At 42.0% G+C, this 22,211-nt stretch overlaps 1 protein-coding gene across 1 annotated transcript in view; it reads right to left on the bottom strand.

Annotated features, from left to right (window-relative positions):
• Window positions 1–22,211, bottom strand: part of LOC125891275 (nucleolar protein 4-like) — a 253,944-nt gene that overhangs the window by 158,093 nt on the left and 73,640 nt on the right. Inside the window, exon 4 of the mRNA XM_049580405.1 lies at window positions 13,880–13,986. Within this exon, the coding sequence (XP_049436362.1) occupies window positions 13,880–13,986 (107 nt within the window). The remainder of the gene's footprint in view (window positions 1–13,879; window positions 13,987–22,211) is intronic.

Raw genomic sequence — 22,211 nt, 5'->3', positions numbered from 1 at the left:
ACAGGACAAAGTGCTGGGGGAATTGCAGCGCAGTGTGCGTTGATAAGGATGCTTATCACTTCCTGTTACACAGAAAACCCTGAATAGGTGGCATGGCCCAAGAGGACACTGAAAACTGCCAAAAACAGCTGAATTACAACTGGATTTAAGTTTCAGAGGAAAGATCACACTGTCACACACCCCAAAATACTGCAATATACTGTCATTAGTTTGTTCATTTGGATCTCTCTTAGCTCAAAGCTGCACTCTCAAGAGTCTATATTAGTAGGTTCAATAGATTTACAGCCTTTCGACCTTCTCTAAATGAGCCTTCTAAAAAAATGTTCTCATGTACATTCATATATTCAAATAATTAGAACAATAAATGTACTTATATGACACCTTTCATGCACAAAATGGAGCTCACCTTGTTCAAGTGAGCATTTTGAATCTACCAACATTAGAACAAGTTTTGCTGGAGTGGTTTTGTCTTAAGTATTGGTGCTCTTAAGGGATATTTTCAGCCTCTCAACTCTTAAGTTTTTCTCTCATCTAAATGCAGTTTCAGGGAAAGATTTGAGTCTTATTTAGTCTCACCTGCGCTGCCTCAGAGGGTGCATGGAAAAAAAAAAAACTATATAAGGGAAACAATGCTGTGACATGAGGCTTTTACTGTATTTCACATACCATGTGCTGTGCACTCAAAAACCATCAAGGGGATTTTTCTTTCAGTGCTGTTTCCATGGCATTTCCACTTTATTGGACAGTATACACTGGAGAGAATCGGGGCAGATGGTGAGAGGATAAGATGTGATAAAGGTCATGCCCCTGGTGCAAACTCACACTGAGGGTTTCAAGACCGACCGCCACTTTATGTGTGATCTTTGTCTTCACTAAAAGCTCTACAACAGATATATTTAGTGTTTTGAGAATTTGTTTTGCCATCACACTGTGTCATCGTTGTCAGAAGATTGCTGTAATGAGGAACCACTAAGACTGTCCACTTAACGAGAAAACTTGGCAGGGTGCATTCAACACCTATAGGGGTCTAAAACAGTGAATGTGACCTGTTATGGTCAGGGTGGACTCCTGCTATCACATGCATGAAAAGCATTTACCTATTTCAGCTCATTTTGACTCGTTTTGAGTAGTTTTGTTAATCATTGTACATTTAAGTATTTCTTTACTGTAGTTTTTTGCATGTGTATATCCAACAGTTGCAGCTCACTCTCGCCCAAAAAAAGGCCATATAGGTCACCTGTGCAAGCATCTTATTACAACCCATATTTATTGGTGGCAACCTCTAGTGGCTGTAGTGATTATGATGGGAGAAAATAAGGTAGTCAGGTGACAGGATGAAGAGCCACAAAGTCCACATAGGGAGGTTGTGGTGGTGGATGGGTAAAAAAAAAACACAGGACTTTCCCACATGAGACTGCGGATTGTGTCCCATGTGAAACCGGAAGTCCACGTAACAAAAGCACTTATTTTAACCCCAAAAAAACATTGTTTCACAGCATTAGCACCTGTTTAAAACTGTGACTTTTAGTACTGGGGTGTAACAATAACATCAATCTGGATCTACAGATTAAATGATCAGTGGACCACTATTATTCATGCAATGTGAAAACATTATCGTCGTCTTTAAGACACGCCTTTATTTTGAAATTCCCATGGCACGTCCGTGTTACCATTTTCTTGCTAGTACACCTCCTTCCTAGACTAGCGCCAGACAGATAATAACAAACAGCCTAGAAAAATACCCTTTAAACACTAAAATTAGCATGTGTACACGTTTTTTTAAACATGGGAAAACCGCTTAAAAATAGGCCAATAACACCTCTCTGAATGCCAGTAGACCAGAGCTGTGTTCACGACTTCACATAAGAAAAGTCAGCCTTTCTGTGTGTGAGGGTTTTTTTCTGTTGACATCGCAGACGGGCAGGAAAACAGGTCAGTAAACAGAAGAAAGCAGCATGGAGGCCAGTGAAAATGATACGCAGCTAACCTTTTTATCTCTCACACTTATTCAGTCTCTCTCTCTCAAACTCAGTGCAGACTAATTCTGGACGATGTTCTAGCGCTGCTTGGACAGAGGTGGACGGTATTATGTGATGGCCTGTTATTGCATTGCGCCAACAAAGAGGCTAAAATTAGCGCGTCCACCTGGACGTCATATTTCCATTACTGCCAATCAAAGCCGATCAGAGCTGATAAACACCTGTGACTACTGCAGAGTCATTTGACCCAGCTGTGTATGCTGATTATAACCTTTCCTGTCAATAAAAAAACAGATGTTAGAGGGTGTAGTGTTTTTTGGTGCAGTAGGAAAGGGGCTAAGACAATGACAATATTCACTGGCATCGTCTGATATCAGTAGCAGACCACTAAATTTAACCAAATTGAAATCTTACCATGGCAGCTTTGTGATATTTGCAAATATTTTATTGTCCAGAAAGTCAATATAATATGGTATCACGATGAAACTTGTGGCTTACACCCCTATTAGTACTTGTGCCCGTCACTGATTTGCCAACAGTCATGTATGTGGTTTTGGGAGCCATCGGCAAATGTAGATCATATTCTTATATAAATCTCTCTCCATATGAAATATGTGATTAAACTAAAACCCATTTTAATTTGGCTTCCTGTGGCAAATTCCAGACCAACTGTGTTAAATATCAGTCCACTCTGGAGAGGCCCTGTGATGTGTCTCTTTAGCTGTGTGTGAACAAATGCACAGTTTCACTTGCCCTCAGCATTTTTCATCTTCAATTTAGTAATTGGACCTGTGATCAAAACGTACATGCTGTGATCTTTGCAACACGTTCCTGAAAGTCAAACAGTATTGTATGCTTTAACTCTTGTTTGCACATGAACAGTGAGCACTCACTGATCTGAATTCATCATGCGAGCTGTATGCGATGAGGTGCGCTGCAGCCTACAGACTCTCTTCACCTGCTGAGTATCAACACAGTCTTCGTAGGTAAACTTTACGTGCAGAGAAGACTAAAGACAAAGAAGGATTTTAAATAAAGAGCAGCGTCCCTAAATCAAAATCAACATGAACGTCGTAATGCTGCAGAGAAGAGCTTTAAAGCCACAGGAAACTCAAAATGGTGAGTGTGTAGCTTAATGTTAGCTGTGTCGGAGGCTTGTCATCATCGGCTCTTTAGAAATATCTGGTAATTGCTCAGCTGCTGTTTCTTGACTTTAATTTTTCATCTTAAATCTTTGTTTTAAGAATTAAGTTCTGAACAGCTGCATTTTCTTCTTCACATCAAGAAAAAATATGGAATAGTGTCCCTTTTATGTGTGATTGACAGCTCATTAGATAACTAGTTAGAGTTGAGTGAAGGTGACCTCTGTGCTGCTGAGCAGCATGAGGAGTGTAACAAGAGAAACCTGAACATCTGGCCATCAAAAATATAAAATCAGTCCTTCCAGTCATTTTGTGGAGCCCGGTGAGAGGTGAGTTTTTCAGATGTGACTTAACTGGCACTGTTACTGTCTTTGGTATACGCATATTTTATTTTAAGGCAGACATGTTACATTAAACAGCTTGTTGGTATCACTGATTTCTAAAGAATGTTAACACTGGATTATTCTGAGAAGCCTGTTCAATCACAGTTTTGTTCACAATCTTTATGTTTTACATGAGATGAATAAGGTTGGGGAAAGATTGTGCTTATGGCAAATACACTATGGTTAAGATATGGATGATGTAAGGCAACTAAACACTTGGTTAGCATTAGGATAAGCTTCAAATTTCGCACTAATATTAACCAAACTGCCAAAAAATCAGCAAGAAGCATGAAGGTGGGGGCACAGGAACGACTGGTGGAGCTAATTCACCAGTCAGGTGCCATTAAACCAGAAGAAGAGGGCACAGCAAGATGACGTAAGTAGAAGAGCTCCGGTCAAAGCTCAAACAAACAAAAACAACATAGGAAACATGATGAAAATGTGACTTTTTTATTTAATGTATTCAACTGAGGAATATCATTGTCTCCTCACTGCTCCAAATAGATTTTAGCAACTACAAGGAACTTTGATTTTGTGTTGATTTTGACGGCCCCTGCAGAAAAAAGTAGTGTTCTCATGAGAACCACCACTCGTGTTGTATAGATCTTGATCTGGCGAGTAAGAGAAAGACGGCTTATTTTTAATACTACTTTTTAAACAGAGCTGTTTGGCAGGATGGATAGTGATGAGATAAGCCCAATCCCAATACCCCCCCTTGTCCACTACCCCTTAGCCCTTGCCCACTACCCCTTGGCCCTCGAAATGAAGCAACGAGGAGTAGGGGTAGAAATATATCCCTAGGAATTTGGACACCACTCACTATGTCACCGCGCCGGTTACATTCACGCATACGTAATTATTGTAAACAGGAAGCTGCGAGCCATCTCTCCAGTCTCCAGTTGAGTTCATCCTACCAATTGCGTTTGCATAATTCATCATGCTTCGTTTGATGAACAACAGACTACAGAGGATTTCTGCTAGCTAGATAGCTAGCTAACCAGCTAACGTTACGAGGCAGCATAGTTATATTAGCTGGCGTGTTATTGTAATGTGAAAAGTCCGACAATTTTGCAGGACAGATGACAGACGCCAGATAGTGCGAGCTAGCTAGCTAGCGAACAAGCAACGTGACGACGGTAACATTAGCTATGTATGAACTTTTTTCCCCGTCTCTTGCTCGGTGGTAGCCATGGCGACGTCTATCCCTGGCTGGCAAGTCAGGATCTGAAATCCCTCGCTCCGAAGGGCTAGTTTCATACCCACTACCCCTCATTATGCCCCCTAACCCTACACGCAAAAAGGAATTGGGACACCACTACCCCTCGCGGGAACGTGCAAATGTAGGGGTAGGGCTAAGGGGGGGTATCTGGACGGGCCCTAATAGTTGTTTTAGCCACCAACTTAAATTCATACATTGATGTCAAACATCTCACACTGTATTTCATACATGAAATACACACACTACATGTGTGTCTGGGACGCAGAGGGCCAATTCAGGATCAGTTCTGAATTCTATCGCACTGCTCACTGCAAAATTTCAGTAACAACACAGACTCTTCCAGTCTGAGGTGAATTGTTTCCTTTGATTTGGCGGGGAATCTGAACAGGGGACAAGCATTAGGAATAACTTAATAGAAACAGCCAGTCTGCTCGCCGGTGGTCTCGTGTGCTTATGTAGGTTTTATAGAGGTATCACTATTAAACTGAGACAGTGTCATAACCACTTAAGAACTTAAGAAGAGCTTTATAATGGTCAGTAAAACATTAGAAAGTAGTTGAGGCGACACTGTGTTCAGATATGTCTTGGAGCTACCACTTGCTGTCATCGCCACGACAGAGGAAGTCTTTTAAGTCATGTGAATGAACAATGGAGTTGAAGTTCTTCCGGTTTAAGGTGTTCAGGGTGCTCCTGCAAAAACGCTTGCACAGAGCTGGAAAAATGAGGCGCTCAGCTTTGCAGAAGCAGCGAGCAAAACCGTTCACTCATATTGAAAACAATTACAAAGACCTTCCCCGGGCTGCTAGAACGAGCTCTGTCTGCTATGAGGCTGAGAGAGGTAGTGAGCATAAACAAACTTTATATTATTAAAAGGTCAACTGGCTCAAATAATTTATGGCTGTGGGATAACTGCCCATCCCGGTTTACATGCTACTCTAGCAACTGCTTACCATTTGTTAGATTGTGAGGCCTTGAGGTCATTTGTATTATTCACCCTTCTTCTTGGTTTCGAAGAACTGCCCTCAACTTTGTGACATCGCGACATGACATGAGAAAAGTCTTCATTATTTTGCAAATGTGTGTAGTTTAGACGCTTTGTGCAAGACACAATAAATCACAATACATTTTATTTCTCTTGATTATTACTTGTACCGCAGCAGAGTTCGAGGACCAGGATAATGTTTACCAACTGCACATACAGAGAGATTTAAAGAAGATGCCATGACTGCCAGATCAGCTTTCATTTTTCAGCCCACAAACTGCGGACAAAAGGTTCGGGTCACTTTGTCGAGGCTTTTCCACCGACGAGCCTTTTATCTCCAAATGTATGATTTTTTTCTGCTGTCTTCAACAGTCTTTTAGTAATTATAATAGACCAACCCCCATCCTATCTCCCCTCTGCAAGCACACACACACACACACACACACCCCTCCTCCCAAAAATAATGAAATGTCTTTCCTCCGGAGGTAGCTGAAATAATGGGCAGAGAGAGGGAGAGGGGGAGACCATAAACGATAATGAACCACCTCATTCTCCTTTTTTAATTCCTTCTCTGATTCCTCCCCCAACCCCCTTCTCTCATTCCTCCCCCCCTGCATCCCACCGTCACCTACAAATTTTCTCATTTTTATTTTCACCCCGGCCGAGTACATCCACCTACTCCCATCTTCATTTCCACTCCTCCTCCTCCTCCTCCTCTCTATCTTCCTCCGTCCCTTCCCCAACCAGACAGAGCCACCGCCCTGCCATCTCTCTCCTCCTCCCCCCTCTTGTCTCCTCTCACTCCTCACCACCACAACCACCACCACCACCACCACCACCACCCCCGCCCCCCTGCCAGGAAGCATCCTGGGTAATTTCCTCCTGTTATTGAATTGGGACGGGGGGCGGATGGAAGGAAAGATAAAGGGATGGGCAGATGAACGGAGGCTTGGGATGAGTGCTAATGGAGCCGGTGGAGGATTCACAAATCACAAATATGCAGTACATCCTCCTCCCTTTTTTTTCTCCGTCTGTCTTCCCTTTGGCTGTTCTCTCCTGAGTAAAAGTACAAATGCCCTTCTCTCCCTCCTCTCCTCTCTCGCTCCCTCTCTCATAACAACAACCCAGACAAAAGACTCAGACCTTCTTTTCACAGAATGCTATGCTATTGAACTATCCTGCACTCTGTCTCACACACACACACACACACACACACACACACACACACACACACACCACAGACTGAACCTAATGCTCCCTCATGTCCTATGTTATTTCTATAGGTGAGTGAGTCATTGTTCCTCTATTCCTGTCTGTACTTTTGCTCCTCTGGGCCGAACACTATAATCTTTCTGCAGCACAGTCTCATCCTGACAAACACACACACACATACACACACACACACACACACACACACACACACACACACAAATGCACATACATATTCTATACTTCCTGCTAAAACTTTGCCTCAGCTCTTCCTCGAGCTACAGGATTGAAAAGACAGACTGATCTGACTTTGAATGTTTCGGTGGAGGTGGTGATAGAGGTGGAGGTGGAGGTGGAGGAGGTTGGGAGGTTGGGAGGTGAACGAACAGCACAAATTTTGCAGCTTTTCAAAAGTTGACGAGACCAGCGGCAATAGAATATTCTTCAGAGCAGTTTTTTTCAGTAGCATTAGTCCAATGTATCGGCCAAAAGGTGATACGAATTTTAAGTGTGGAAACGTCTAAGCATTAAGAAACTGTTTCTCTGTTTCCTTGTTGGTGAGAAGTTTATTGTTCCAGTGTATCTTGGTCACAAGCCTTAAAGAAATGAAGGAATCCAGATTTTTAAAACTCTGATAACACTTTAATCTTTATTAGCAGCCTTCAAACATTTAAAAAAATGTCTTTGACACAATATAATGTACAAAAATACAGGATTTGTCAACAGTTATATCACCTCTCAGGAAACACGTTGTTTTATTACAACTGTGTTTTCCTTTATGTGTCATTTATTGTCTATTTATAAACCATCCCACACTCGTGGGTGCCCACAGGAGGAGTTATAGATATTGACAAATCCATAATGAAAACTGTAATATGCTTACAGCTGCATTGTAGTGTGTTATAACCACTTATTACATGTTTATATAGCATTTATAATGCTTAATAGCAGGGGTTAAAGTAAAGTGTTCAACTTCAAGATGTGAAATCCAACATGGGCAGAAAATAAATCTTAATTTTTACTTCAACTGTCTGATTCAAGGTACAGCATGTCAAGAACTGTAACACTGCTTGACGAAGCTCTCATAAGATCACCAACTGTGTGCAGACCTTCTGTCTGAATTTTGATCCAGCAACTGTTAAGTTTTTTGGATGTACGTACACTGTTGTTTGTTTTAGGTACAGTATGTCAGCCATGATGTTCAGGGCGCACAAAGACCTTTTTACTTTTTAAAAAAGTCTGCACATTAAAAATAGTTACAGTAATTTGGTGGCCTAATTAATTATGACTGCTCTGCAAATGCACATGTGCCTTAATGTGGCTTTATTGAAAGCCTGGTTCAATGATGAAGAACCCTGCAGGGAAAGTTGCCTTTCCAGCTTTGGCAGCAACTGCCTACACTGAAAAGCACCCCAAAAAGGAAGATGGACTTATCAAAAAAAAAGAGAGTCTAAAAAAAGAGTCTGAAAATAAACAAATCATGTGTCAACATCAGAGAAGCGTGTCAAAGATGGAGAGAAAATGTTTAGCCTTCTGCTAACTGGAGCTAAAGGCCCACTGCTGTGGCTTCAATGTTCACGTATCTAACATTAGCTAGAACCTCGAGCCACAGTGTGGCCTCAGCATCACTTCCTGCTGCCACAGATCACCTTGCTGGAAAAAGAGCAGCAGGCGGAGACAGACCCTCAGTCAGCAGCTGCAGCAACCATGATCCAGCCAGCACAACCCCCAGCTCTGGGGCACTGGGCAGCCCCACGCATCAGCAAACCCTCTACCACTGCCGTTACACAGGTTAGACCTGGCGCTGCTGCTGGCCACCAGCCTGCTGTGACATCTGGCGCTGGGGGTTTGTGCCTGCTGAAGTCGAGCCAGATTTGATCTGCTACAGCCGCTGACCAAAGGTTCATCTTCCAAACTGCTACCTGTGCTCTTCCCAAGGAATCAGTCAGTGTGGCGGGGAATGAGGCGGAGGTATGGGGCTGGCGGCTAGCAATAGCTTGCTAATTCTTGTCTTATTTATGGTCTGATAAACAGAGAGAGAGAGCGGGGCAAGGAGGGGCTGAGCGAAAGCACTATGGGCAACTCTACACTTAAACCAATGTATGAGAAACACTGAGCTACTGTATGACGCACATGCACATGCCTGCAGTTGTCTGATTGTAGGGGTTTAGGGCACAGAGAGGGGAGCTGCAGGAGGACAGTGTATTTTTTATTTCTACTCTTTTTTGCCCTTTCTAGATTTCTGCCTGCTGCAACTTCAGCAACAACAACGCTCACTTTAATGCAGAAAAACACCAAAGAAAACATGTTGGTTTTGCTCTGTGCTGGATTTTAACATGAGAGTGATAATGAGAATCGTGTCAATATGTCGGTGTGAACTAATTAGAACAGCTTTACTGAGGTTGTTGCAGGTGTGACGGTGTGTGTGTTTGTGTGTGTGAGAGAGAGAGAGAAGAAAATGAAAAAAAGACAAGAGGAGAGTGTGGATGAAGGTGTAAGTACTTAACTGTATGTGCGGGTTTTTTATTTTAATTGGAAGGTCAGTATCAAGCACACCAATTACAGAGCAAAAAAGACATCGTCCATTTCTACTGCACCTGGCTCCTGAGTAGACCTTCTGAAGTCCCTGCTCAAAATGTCAGCTTTCATACTTCCAAAACACAGTTCACGGATATTTAAATTAGGGGTATAACGATCCATCGATGTTGATTTATGTATCGATTCAATAATAATCAACGATCCAATATCATCAATGCAAAGTGAAAACCTCAATCCATATCATCATATTTAGGTTACGCCCTTATTTTGAAATTCTGTGTCACTGCGAAACAGCTGCAGTCAGATAATAGCAAGCAGCCAAGGCAAAGATGATGAGGATAACATTATTTCCTCAACAGACAGAGCACATACTGTATGTAAACAACATAACAACACAACCATTATGAGATAAAATACTCAGGAAACACAATGTTCCTGTCTGAGCATCTCACTCCGCTAACTTCTTGCAGCATTAGCCGCTCTGTTTCAACAATGTTTGGCTGAAAAAAACCTGCATGCAGCCTTAAACCAGTGGAACCACCCTCTGCTGGCCATTAGAAAGAATGCAGGTTTAAGGTACTGCACCAGGTCAGATAACCAGCAAAAAGCTGTGTAATAGGTGGGGAAAAAAATACATATAAGTTCAAGGGTACAGGCATGGGCTCAAGTGAAAATGAAGTACACACAGGCGGGCAGTAAGTGAAAACAAAATATATTATTTTTCAGAATTACACAATGAAAAAGATGTGCAGTATATGTGTAATATTTTGACATCTAAATCACTATTATCACGCTGCAGTTGCTTTTATTTTAAAAAGTCAGTGACACAGGTTGAACCTCGTCGTCACATCTGTCAGCGACATTAAGGACTTCGTCGATAAAACTTTGCAGCCCGAGGATGAGGTGGCAGCCTACATGGAGTTCAAGACACCTAAGGAGGATCCTTCGGAGGTTTTATGGTGGTGGAAGGAGCATGCTAAAATGTTTCAAGCGCAGCCAGTGAAAGAGACGTCTCCTCCGCTTGATATGTAATTCAAGAACGGAGAACCTATCTCAACGTGAGTGACTGTAGCCTGTGTGCGTTCAATCACAGGTGCAGCTTTGACTTAGACATGACGTGGGTAACGAGTTGGTTCTGGTACTGAGCTTTATGGGTGTCGGCGGGGGCAGGTTTTTAAAAAATGGACTCGTGCAGACTGGTTTTAGGCTTTTCCGCTTCACTTTTCAGACTCGGTTACGTCCACTGCTTTGATACAGTCGATTAGGAATATCTAAGTTTCTTTAGTCTAACAGAAGAAAGTATCTTTCACCCATCTACTGTGAGTTGGAGGTAGAACATTTTTTAATCTAAGAAGAAGTCGACTTGTCAATAAGGTGGTAAAGGCAGGAACACGTTACATGACGTTAGAAGTAGTGGACTGTAGAGGGACTCTGAAAAAGGCCAGAAGAGGGCCATAGATGTACGTGTGTTTAACATATGCTCTCATTATGTGTATGTGTATGTGTGTGTGTGTGTGTGTGTGTGTGTGTGTGTGTCTGTTGGACAGACAGACAGACAGACAGGCAGATATATTGGCATTCCAGTGTAAATTGGCACTTCAGTGTCTCTCCCTCTCCTCAGCTAATTAACTCGACGCTCAGGGGCCTGGCTTAATTGGAACGAGCACAACCCTCTGTTCGCCCAGCCGTTATCTAGACACACACACATACACATACACAGCCACACACACACACTCACGCGCACACACACACAAGGAATTTGACTGACAGTGAGTGCGTGGTACTGATAGTCACAGTGGTGCAGGGTGGAGTGGTGGTGGTGGTAATTGGGAACAATATGGAATATACCAATCCCCACACCCACACCGCTGAAATACCTTGCCGAGCATGCATGGCACTGATCCACGAAAGACGAAGAAGCTGATTTTCCTCACAATCTCAGAACTCTTCCAGCTGTTCTAACAGAGTTTCCCTCCAGATACAACACTGTTAGACTTCCAGGACTGTGCGAAGTCAGGTGAGAGATGACAGAAACAATCAGCCATAGCTTCTAGATTCTTGGTTCTGGTGAGGATTTTATTTTCAATGACGATTATGGCTTCCCTCAGTTTACAAAACAAGGTTATCGAGATAAAATGATTTTGTGCCACATGACAAGTCTACAAATGTTGTTCCCGTTTTGTCTTTTATTTGGTAAATCAAGCGCACCCCTTCCAAGTGGCTGTGCTTGGCCCCTCAAACAGAAGTAACAGCGCGAGTTGAAAACAGCGAGTCACTGTGCATCGTTTTGAGACTTTGCTGGCAGAACTTGTAAGAAGATGGCAGAAAGAGAGCCATTGGTTGAGAAGAAAGGTAAAACAAACTTGATTTTGTGGAGTCAGACTTGGAACAAATTACAATCATGTGCATGATGTGTTACACAGTCGTGGCTGCACCACAAAGCAACATAACCAATTTGTTTAAGCACTCAAAGTCTACTCACAAAGTCGTGTATGACCACATAATAAAGGGACAAAAAGCTAAGATACAAAGCTAAGAACAAAAAGGTAAAGGGCCATCTCCTCCTTATTTTAATACATCTGAAAACTGTTTCTTTTATTTATCTATTCTCATTTATTTTCATTTTTCAGTTCAAATGTATCTAAAGTAAAAAGACATCCAGTGTTAAAAAGAAACACCAATGTCCAATTATGTCCAATAAATACATGATGTTCTCAAAGCCAGTGAGTAATCATGTTAACAATCATGATTATTATTTTTGTCATAATCAAGCAGCACTAATTCTGGTTATCTCTTCCAATGACATCTAATCGTGGCCAGTGACTGATTTAAGGAAGTCATATGATGTAGGATATCCTCTCAAGTAAAATTACAGCATCAGCAAATCACAAAATCACACGTGTGTATGTTCAAATGACTCTTATCTGATTGCTGTCTGTCCAAAGCAATGTCTGTATAAAACATGGATGGCATGACAGCTCCCAAAAGTGAGGCCAGAACATCTCAAACGTCCCTGGTGGCTGCTGCAGCATAGGTCATAACCCCCGCCCCCTCCTATGTAGATGGATGGGACATTAGCCAAACTAAAAATTTAAAGTACACGTCAGAAAAGTTTTTCCTAAAGATGGCTTCTGTCACTTTAGGTGGTTCTTAATACGCTGATGTTTGTTCAAGTGTTTTTTGCTAACTTTGATTTTAATTAGTTATTTGATGCTATAAAAAGGGGGTCTGACATCATGACTGTCAGCTGTGTGTCAATCAGTGCGCTCGCCATCAGTGGCGCTGCTGTATGGAGAGGACCTTGATACCCTGGCTCCACTTCCAGATTGCTAAGGCACATATTCTGGGTCCAAATGATGTCAACAATGCAAGACGGCAGCGCCCATATCCAGAATAATTTGGCTTTATTTGTGTTCAGTAGGAGGCAGAGGAGATGCAATGTCCATCTTTATACACAGTCTGTAGTCTGGAGCAAAGGAGTGTGATTGTAACAGAGCCTCAAAGTCTACCTAGGGTGGAGGTCAGGGTGGATGGATGGGTCGACGAAACATGGGAGTTTGCCAGGGGGTTGTTCAAGGAAGCAACGGAGTTGACTTGTCTTCTTGACCACGACCATTCCCTACACATTATAAGGTGTTATCATCACCCCAACATCATCACCTAACTTCAGTTAAGTACTTGTTTTAACCCAGAACCATGATTTGTCCCTGAACCTGACCAAACTGTGTCATCGCATTGTGACATTACAACACTGTTTGAAGACGTGAACTTGTGTTGGGCATTATTATTTTTCTTGCATTTTGTAGATCAAATGTTTAAATGATTCATAATTTTAAAAATGGAAATTAATTGATAATGAACGAGTGCCAAATGGTTGAATGGAAAAACTATTCTGCATCCATCAGAAACCTTTTTGATTCTGAGACATGAGAAAACTTGTCTAACTGTTTCTCAGATCATTTGTTCATATCTTTGGAAGCCAGCATAAATTAGTTTTCAGATAAATATACATTCTGTGCAGAGAATATACAAACAGCACGGTCGCATTCTTAATAAGAATAAATGGTTTTGGTCCACTGACCTCCACGACTGTCAGACTGAAACACTCACATTTTTTCTCATTACAGTGTTTTAATTGCACGACGGTGTGTGGGAGTTTTCCTCCTAAGCAAGGCATTAGTGGGCCTCCTGGTTTCCTCCTACACACCTGTGCTCAGTACTCGAGCGTACAAAAGAACCTGCCGGTTTGTCAAGCTTTACTGTATGATCCACTCTGGGGGAGATTCCCGTGGTCTCAGGGCGCACAGAAACAAACATATTCTGTCTGACGGCACAGACAAAAACAAATTCAGAAACAACGTGACACCGCAGCCTCGCACTTGTCTCTGCTGTTTAACATGCAGCTCTGTCGCAGTGACCTCACGTACCTTGTTGTTGCTCATGCACTGCAGCTTCATGTGTTTCATGTAGGTGGTGGTGAGAGGCATGTTGTAGTCTATCACCTCCAGCACCAGGGAGCTCGGCCTGTCGTTCTCTGGAGAGGACAAGAGAAAAGACAAACATCAAGCAATGACAAAGATCTGTCCCCTGATTTTTACCTGTGATGCTGTGTTTACATCACAGGGGGAAAAAGGAGGTTCTTTCACAGCACATCCTGCTTTGCACCGCACAGGATGCTCGCAGGGAGCGTGGGAGGCTCTGCAGCAGTTATTGGCAAATTGGAATATGCAAAATACTCAACCTTAGTTTTAAACAACATGAACAGGTGAAGTGCTTCAAGACTACAAAATACAGTGTAGTCACTAATCAGACCTGTAGAAAGCACAGTGCAGTGTGATAGTATTAGTGATAGATATGAACACATTATGAACATCTGCAGCAGTTGCAGTAGGTAAAATATTTCCGTAACCACTTATCCTGTTAGAGGTTGTGAGGGAGCTGGAGCCTATCCCAGCTGACACAGGGTGAGAGGCAGGGTTCACCCTGGACAGGTCACCAGACTATCACAGGGCTGACTCATAGAGACAGGCAACCATTCACACTCACATTCACACCTATGGACAATTTAGAGTCACCAGTTAACCTGCATGTCTTTGGACTGTGGGAGGAAGCTGGAGCACCTGGAGGAAACCCACGCTGACACAGGGAGAATATTCAGACTCCACACAGAAGGGCTCCCCAGCCCGAGTTCAAACTGGGAATTCTGTTACGTTTACATGCACACTAATATTAGGCCTTTTTCCAAATTTAGCATTTTCTAATAAAGATATGATGGCATATGCTGGTATTATCCAGGTTTTAATAGTATTCTTTGGACAGCACATATATACATATTCAGAACATGCGTCTTAACTGCAGTTCATACCCCAAATTCCAACACACAGCCTCTTGCCTGTTTATGGTCAGCTCTGTGTGTTGTCAGAGATGTTGTACACAAACCAACTAACCAAAAGTTTACAAGGCTGGGATAGAGATGCCTGCTTAAAAGAAAAGCCTTTTTTGGCATTTTGTCTTTATTGGATGGGAAAGCTTTAAAGTGAAAGGGGGAAAGAGAGAGGGGATGATGCGCAGCAGAGCATCACAGGTTGAAACTGAACCTAAGGATGCTGCAGCAAGGATGCCCTGAGATAGTGGACGAACAAAAGCCCACATTTCTGGTCTGATGTAGAAACACACCTATTTTTAGACTCACTGAAAGAGTTGGATATCAACAGATTTTTGGATATGCACAAATACCACAACACTGACCCTTTCAAGAAGGTGGCTGAAGGAATGAAAGACGAAGACTGTGTTCGCAGAGTACAACAAGTAAGCAACCAGTGCAACAAGTTTGAAAAAATCCTACTTTGATGCAAAGACGCAAAATGGCACAAGCAACTTCAGCCGTTTCACTTTTTAGATTTTGACATGATAAACGACATGTTAGGGCACCATACTCAGACTATAAACAGCTACATGTAAACATGAGTATTAGTGGAATGTTCATTTTCATGTAGGAATATTGTCTTTTTCAGAATAGGGGCACGTAAATGTTATCATTGCTCCATGACAGGGGAGAATAATGTGTATACTTGTATTTTGAGTCTGTTTTTCAGTCCAGGAAAGCGTCAGTGATCCTCGATCATTATTGAACCACAGCGGTGCAACTGAGCTCTAAATATTGAGTTAGTCTGTTTTTCTTTGGGTCCTCACAGTGATAAGACTGAAGAGGTTTAAACTGTGATGTCTCAGTCCTTAGTATATTCAGCTGATAATGATCCAGTCACAACAGTGCTGACCCCAGACTGAGGATACCTACCTTGCTTTGTCTGGAGGCCTGTGACAAGAGGCCGGAGGCCAGGGCGTAAAATTAACACCTGCCAAGCGCCAATGGCAGGTAAAAAATGAGTTTGGTGTGTAAAACAAAAACGCACACTCGCCAGTGGCCGATGGAAAATTCTGAATTGCATGTGGGGTTTTTTATGTGCTTCGACCATTTATGCCACCTGTGTTAGACTATTTTGACCCTCACGGCTTATTGTATGTGTGCCGGGAACCCATGACGTCAGCTACCGGAACCCTGGGTATTCTAAGGTAACTTCTGACACATCTCTGCCGTGAAGCCACCGCCAGAAAAGAGGAAAAACGAAGATGAACATGTTGGACTTGGAGTCAAACGGAGTACAAATGTCGCACGGCATTTTATTGAAAAATGGAAACTAGACGAGGCTGGCCAGCCGCGGTCATGGCTGACCTATGACCCGCACACCAACACGATGAGCTGCAGCCTCTGCCGCAAGCACGCCAAAGAAACACAAAGGATAGGGTTGGATTTTCCTAAAGTTGGAAGGTAAGGTAAGGTAATTATTTTTAGTCAAACAAGGCATGATTTTTTTATTTGGCTGGTGAAAAATATGTTGGGCCGGTAAATTTTTGGAGGTCACTAGCCAGTGGCAGAGGAGGTAAAAAGTTAATTTTACACCCTGCCAGAGGCCAATTAATAAACAAACATTAATAATTAATATGTAAATAATTAGCCTGGACCTTTGGAACCTATGGGGTCTAATTTGATGCTTTTTTGTTTGCACTTTGACACCTGATATACATACAAAAAAGTACAAAAAATTCCAGTGTGACTCAGTTTATTTTCATTTTGAGCTTCTGTTTCAGCTGTGAAGTTTCAAGAAGAGCTTTGCTAAAGCAGCATGTTGCCTGTTATTCCAGCGTGTTAGAGGAAGTACTGTGCACTTGATAGATCAGAAGGCAACAGTTTCTATTTAAATCTGCACATATTTTGCTGTTAAGCTTCCTGTTCCTGTTACTTTTACCAATGCTGGTTTCTTCTATTTGTATTAAACTGTTGCTCAGAGGGATCTCAGAGGGGTCAGTATGGTTGAGCCATTCTACAGCATTTTTTAATACCTTTCATAAAAATAACATCATCTATTTGTAAGGAGGACTTATTAAAGACAACTGATCCCAGTAGTGATATATAATGTGTATGCACAAGTAATGGCATTAGTAAGACATTACATACAGGTATAATGGTACTAAATAGGTGAAGGACTGGGGATTAGAGCACTGAATGTATGATAAAATAATAATATAATCATGTAGGAGATCAGTCTTGATCAGTCACATTCTGCAACTTTTAAAACTCCCTTGCAATAGATATTAACAGTGGCACTGATTGTGATTCAGCTACTTCATGGAAAGGTGATCATGTACCAACACTGACTGAGAGACACTTAACAGAACAAAAATATTTGCTTGACAACACCACAGACTATCATGTGAATCAAAAGCTTTCAAAGCCTCAAGGAAAAAATAGTATTCCCTGCAGTGCTGCTGTGTTGTAAGATCTTTATTTCATCATCACCTCCTCAATTTCAGCTTTTCAAAATGTTCTATAATGACTTTACAATTTGTAGCTTTTCATAATTCCCTGAATGCACTGCATGTATAATAATGATCTCATGTGTGAAAGCTGGCTGGTCGTCTTTGAAACCCACCGACTGTTAATGCTGATGTCTGTTAGCATGCTTTGTCAGAGAGCCAACACTAGAGGACCCTCTAGAGCTGGAGAGCAACACAGACAAAGAGAAACAGTCTGACTCTGTTAAGGCCTTTAAATCCAAACTATGAACTCAGCTTCAAGTCTTAACTTTCTGTTAGCTGCCTATCATTAGTTTGTGTGTGTTTGGGTGGTGTGTCCTCATTCCAGGTGTCTGTGGTTGAGAAGAGGCCGTGTGGCTCAGGTCTGTTCAGCAACACCTGGAAGTCACCTCACATCCTCCTGGATCCATAGTCTTTGTACATGTCTTTAATTTAGTCATCCTGATTGTCCGTATAGTAATTTTGCTTATTGGTCTATTTGGTACATACAACATTGTTGCATGTCTGTCCATCCAGGGAGATGAATCCTTCCTGAGGTTTTTCCCAGTTTGTTTCCATATTTAAATGTGTTTCTCCTTATCTGATTGAGGGTCTAAGGGCAGAGAATGATGTGCTGTGCAGATTGTGAAGCCCCCCTTAACGCAAATTTTTATTTTGTGCTCATGGTCGATATAAATAAAGCTGACTTGATTTGAGAGAGTGAAGAGATGCAGAGTTATAACATAAACTAAAAGTATACATTTCTTTCTCTGTTCAAATGCTCACTTCAGGAGCTTCTCTCTGCTTCACAGAGCTCACTTACAACCCTGACTTCATAAAACTTAGGCCTTAGATGGAGTGTATATTTACAAAAAAAGAGAAAAGTTTATCAGTTTGAACATTATATTTCTTGTCTTTATACTGTATTCAACTGAATATGGGTCCAGCAGGATGAGCAAATCATTGCATTCTCTGGTTTTACACTGCGTCAAAATATTTTTTGGAATCGAGGTTGTCCAAGGAGAGAAAGAAAACACCAAATAAAAGCACACAATAAACCACACTATCTCTCAATCACCCACACTCCTCTCCTCTGCTTCCAGTCATTAATCTCCTGACCTCGTAAAGGACGTGTCTAACGTCTGGAGCATCTACAGAATGGACATGAATACAGGGCATGAGATCAATAAGGCTTAGCAGAATAGACAGGACTGTCATCATTGATTGGTGATTGATAGTCGTGTAGGAGGACGGGAGAAAGAGAAGAAAGAGAGAGTGTGTGTATTCTCCACAGAGGGACAGAGTGTGATAACTGACTGATTATGTGACACAAAGCTGCCACGTGGTCTTCAACATGAGGCTCCAGACCCCTGATCGGACAGGACAACAATCATCTTGGACAGGATATTTTCTTATAAATGCGTAAAACTAAATAACGAGACAGATGTGTTACAAATATTTTTACTGCTCAAAATGAGAGTAGTAGTGTTGTATGAGCAGGAACTATGGGTTTAAATATGCTTATTTTGGGTATGTGAGAGAAAGGCTGCTATGCTCATGAGAACACACAAAGTTGTTTATTCATAATGATCTGGGAGAGATTGAAAATGAATTTCATTTTTTGTTTTACTGTCCTTTGTATCACGACCATAGGCAAGGGCTTTTCTGTAAAATTTTATCTGAAGATGGACCGGATTTGTTTTCAATGTCTGATGAAGGCAGACTCCACTATTTATTTTCAGAAAAGGTATTCCTATTAGCTAAGTTCATCCAAAATGCATACGAGCAGCGTAGGAGTACACTATATGTGTGAAACACTAATACTACCTAACATTAATATGTATGTAGGTGAGAAATGTCCATGGGTATATATATGTATGTATGTGTGTGTATATATGTATATGTGTGTAGGTGGGTGGATGCATATATGAAAGCATCATTTCCTGTGCTTTCCCTTTGGTTATGTTGTACGGCTCCTTCATGTCGATTTAAGTGTCTTGTAAGCCCATGAGGGCTGTGCACCTTTGGTGTATGACACTTGGAAATAAAAAAAACCAAACAAAACAAACAAACATAATGCAAACTGAGCCAACAAATTAGAAATGACTGCAGGCGTTTACAATAAAAGTCTTACCTGTAGTGCAGTTTATCAGTCTAGCTGGTTTCGGTGTGAGTTGCAGAGTGTTGGAGATATCAGCTGTAGAGATATCTGCCTTCTCTCCAGTATAAAGGAACAAGACAGCACTCAGCTTGTGGTGCTCAAAGTGCCAAAAAAAAATTTCTTGAAAAACTCAACAGCAGTGTCTCTTTCTAGAAATCATGACCCGGCTACTCAAGATTATCCACAGACCTTGTTGTGAGCAGTTTCATAAAGGAACTATTTTCTTTCTACTGAACTACACCTGCCAACCGTATCACCACGCAGAAGGAAACATGCATCTACTGCTAGCTCATCTAGCACCACTGAGCTAGCTAACGTTACAGCACAGTCAAGGAGGACGCTAACATATTGTTTACATCTCGCACTGTCATGAGCACAAGCCTCAAGCTCATGAGTAGATGCACACTTCCTTCTGTGTGTTGACATGGTTGATGGGAGTAGCTTGGGATAAAGAAAATAGTCCCGACACGAAACTGCTTGGGTCATGATTCCTGGACCAGACAATCGTATCACTACACAGAGGGAAGTGTACATCCACTGCTAGCTCATCTAGCATCACTGAGCTAGCTGACATCACAGCTGAAGAGGACGCTGTTTATGTCACATCTCGCATTGTCATGAGCACGAGCCTCTAGCTCATGAGTAGATGCACACTTCCTTCTGTGTGTTGACACGGTTGATGGGAGTAGTTGGGATAAAGAAAACAGTCCAGACATGAAACTGCTTGGGTCATGATTTCTGGACCCGACAACCGTATCACTACGCAGAGGGAAGTGTACATGCACTGCTAGCTCATCTAGCTGAGGAGGACGCTGTTTATGTTACATCTCGCACTGTAACAAGCACGAGCCTCTCGTCCATGAGTAGATGCACACTTCTTGTTATGCTTTGATACAGCAGGCATGTGTATTTTGGTAGAAAGAAAATAGTTCCTACATGAAACTGCTCACGACAAGGTCTGTGGATTATCTTGAGTAACCAGGTCATGATTTCTGGAAAGAGACATCGACGGTGAGTTTTTCCAAATTATTTTCTTGGCACTTTGAGCTCCACAAGCTGAGTGCCATCTAGTTCTATTATACTGGGGAGAAGGCAGACATCTCTACGGACGAGACCTCCAACACTCTGCAACTCACATCAAAACAATCTAGACTGATGAACAGCAGAACAGGTAAGAGGAAATATATTGTTTTTTGATTTCAGGGTGAACTGTCCCTTAAACCTGAGGAACATCTTAATCTGTAACAAGACAAAAACCATAAAAACCTCAGCACGCAAAGAATGTGCACAGTAAATTATGCACTTAACACAAAAATTAAGCTTAAGATAAATGGACTGTTGGTATTCAGCTCATGTCCTTTTAACTTTGCTCTGCCTTAAACAGTTTAAGTCAAGTTTATTTTATTTACACATCTTAAAATTACTCAAAAGGTTTTACAATCTGCACTGCGAGCAACACCGTCTATCCTTGGACTTTGATTTGGATAAACAAGACTTACTAAAAAAAAACTCGTTAAAAAGGAAAAACAGAACAGAAGATTGATCACTCTTTTGGGACGAGGTGACGTGATAAATATGCACAGAATAAATTGAGATAACACTGACACTGCGCTGCAAATTCAGACACACTGGAGTTGCAATTTTGTTACGAGAAGGCTGATTTTTTATTTTTCTACCTAAAGGAAAGAATACTCTCTCTCTAACCTACGCTCACATGCATTCCCCACACACACACACACACACACACACACACAGACACACTCACACTCACACAGTGAGCCTGCTGCCTGTGTCAATGAAACATGGCCCTGGTCCACGCTGATTAATTGCATTTAATAATTCACAGCTGAACTTTAGTGGGAGTCACTTCAGCGTAGCGATAAAGAGGGCTGAGGTCGTGTGTGTGTGCACATGTGTGTGTGTGTGTGTGTGCGCGTGTGTGCGCATGTGTCGGGGAGAGGCCGAACCCCCACAGGGTCGGAAGGCAATTAGCTGCTCTCTCTCTCTGAGTGGCATCCAGTGAAGGCAACACACACACATATACACACACACACACACACTGAGCTGAAGTATCACGGCTGCTGTCATTACTCTGCGTGTGTGTGTGTGTGTTCGATTGTTTGCACAGCTTATTTCATCTACTAATTAAATATCTTCCATTATGTCCTGTGGAAACATCATATCTTCATTTTTCATTTTGTAATTTTACCTTTTCTTTTTTTCAATCAGTGATCAGCTGATCCAAACAGACAACTGGTCCATTTTAATTCATGTTAAAAAAAAAAAAAAAAAGGGAGCTCAGACGTTTCTTCCTCACGTTTTTTTTTTTTTTTAAACAACAGCTTTTACATTTTTCACATAGAGGACTGACTCCATGATGTCAGCAGCATCGAGGCTTCTGTCTCAATCTGGTTTGGGGTACATGTAGTGACATTTGAAGGCAACTTCCCCCTGCCAGGACTCCCCTCTCACCTCTCATCTTCTACACCTCCTTTTGTCTTCCTCTGCTCAGACTCGTATTATTTCTTCTTCTTCTACATTTCACTCTGTCTCTTTATACCCTGTACTTCAGATTTCCCCTCCAGCCCCTCCCAGCAGCGCCGGTTCTTTCTCCCTCTCCCCCCCGACTCTGTGGAAAATGAGCTCGTTTCCTGGGCCATTTTCTTTGTTAAAAGCCATTAATTTGGCTAATTGAGGAGAGAGACAGGACACTCCAATGACTCCTCTGTTTAATGAGGGACGTG

The sequence above is a fragment of the Epinephelus fuscoguttatus genome, linkage group LG7 (genome assembly GCF_011397635.1).
Source record: "Epinephelus fuscoguttatus linkage group LG7, E.fuscoguttatus.final_Chr_v1".
Classification (NCBI taxonomy): Eukaryota; Metazoa; Chordata; class Actinopteri; order Perciformes; family Serranidae; genus Epinephelus; species Epinephelus fuscoguttatus.
This window is presented reverse-complemented; position numbering and strand designations above follow the sequence as displayed.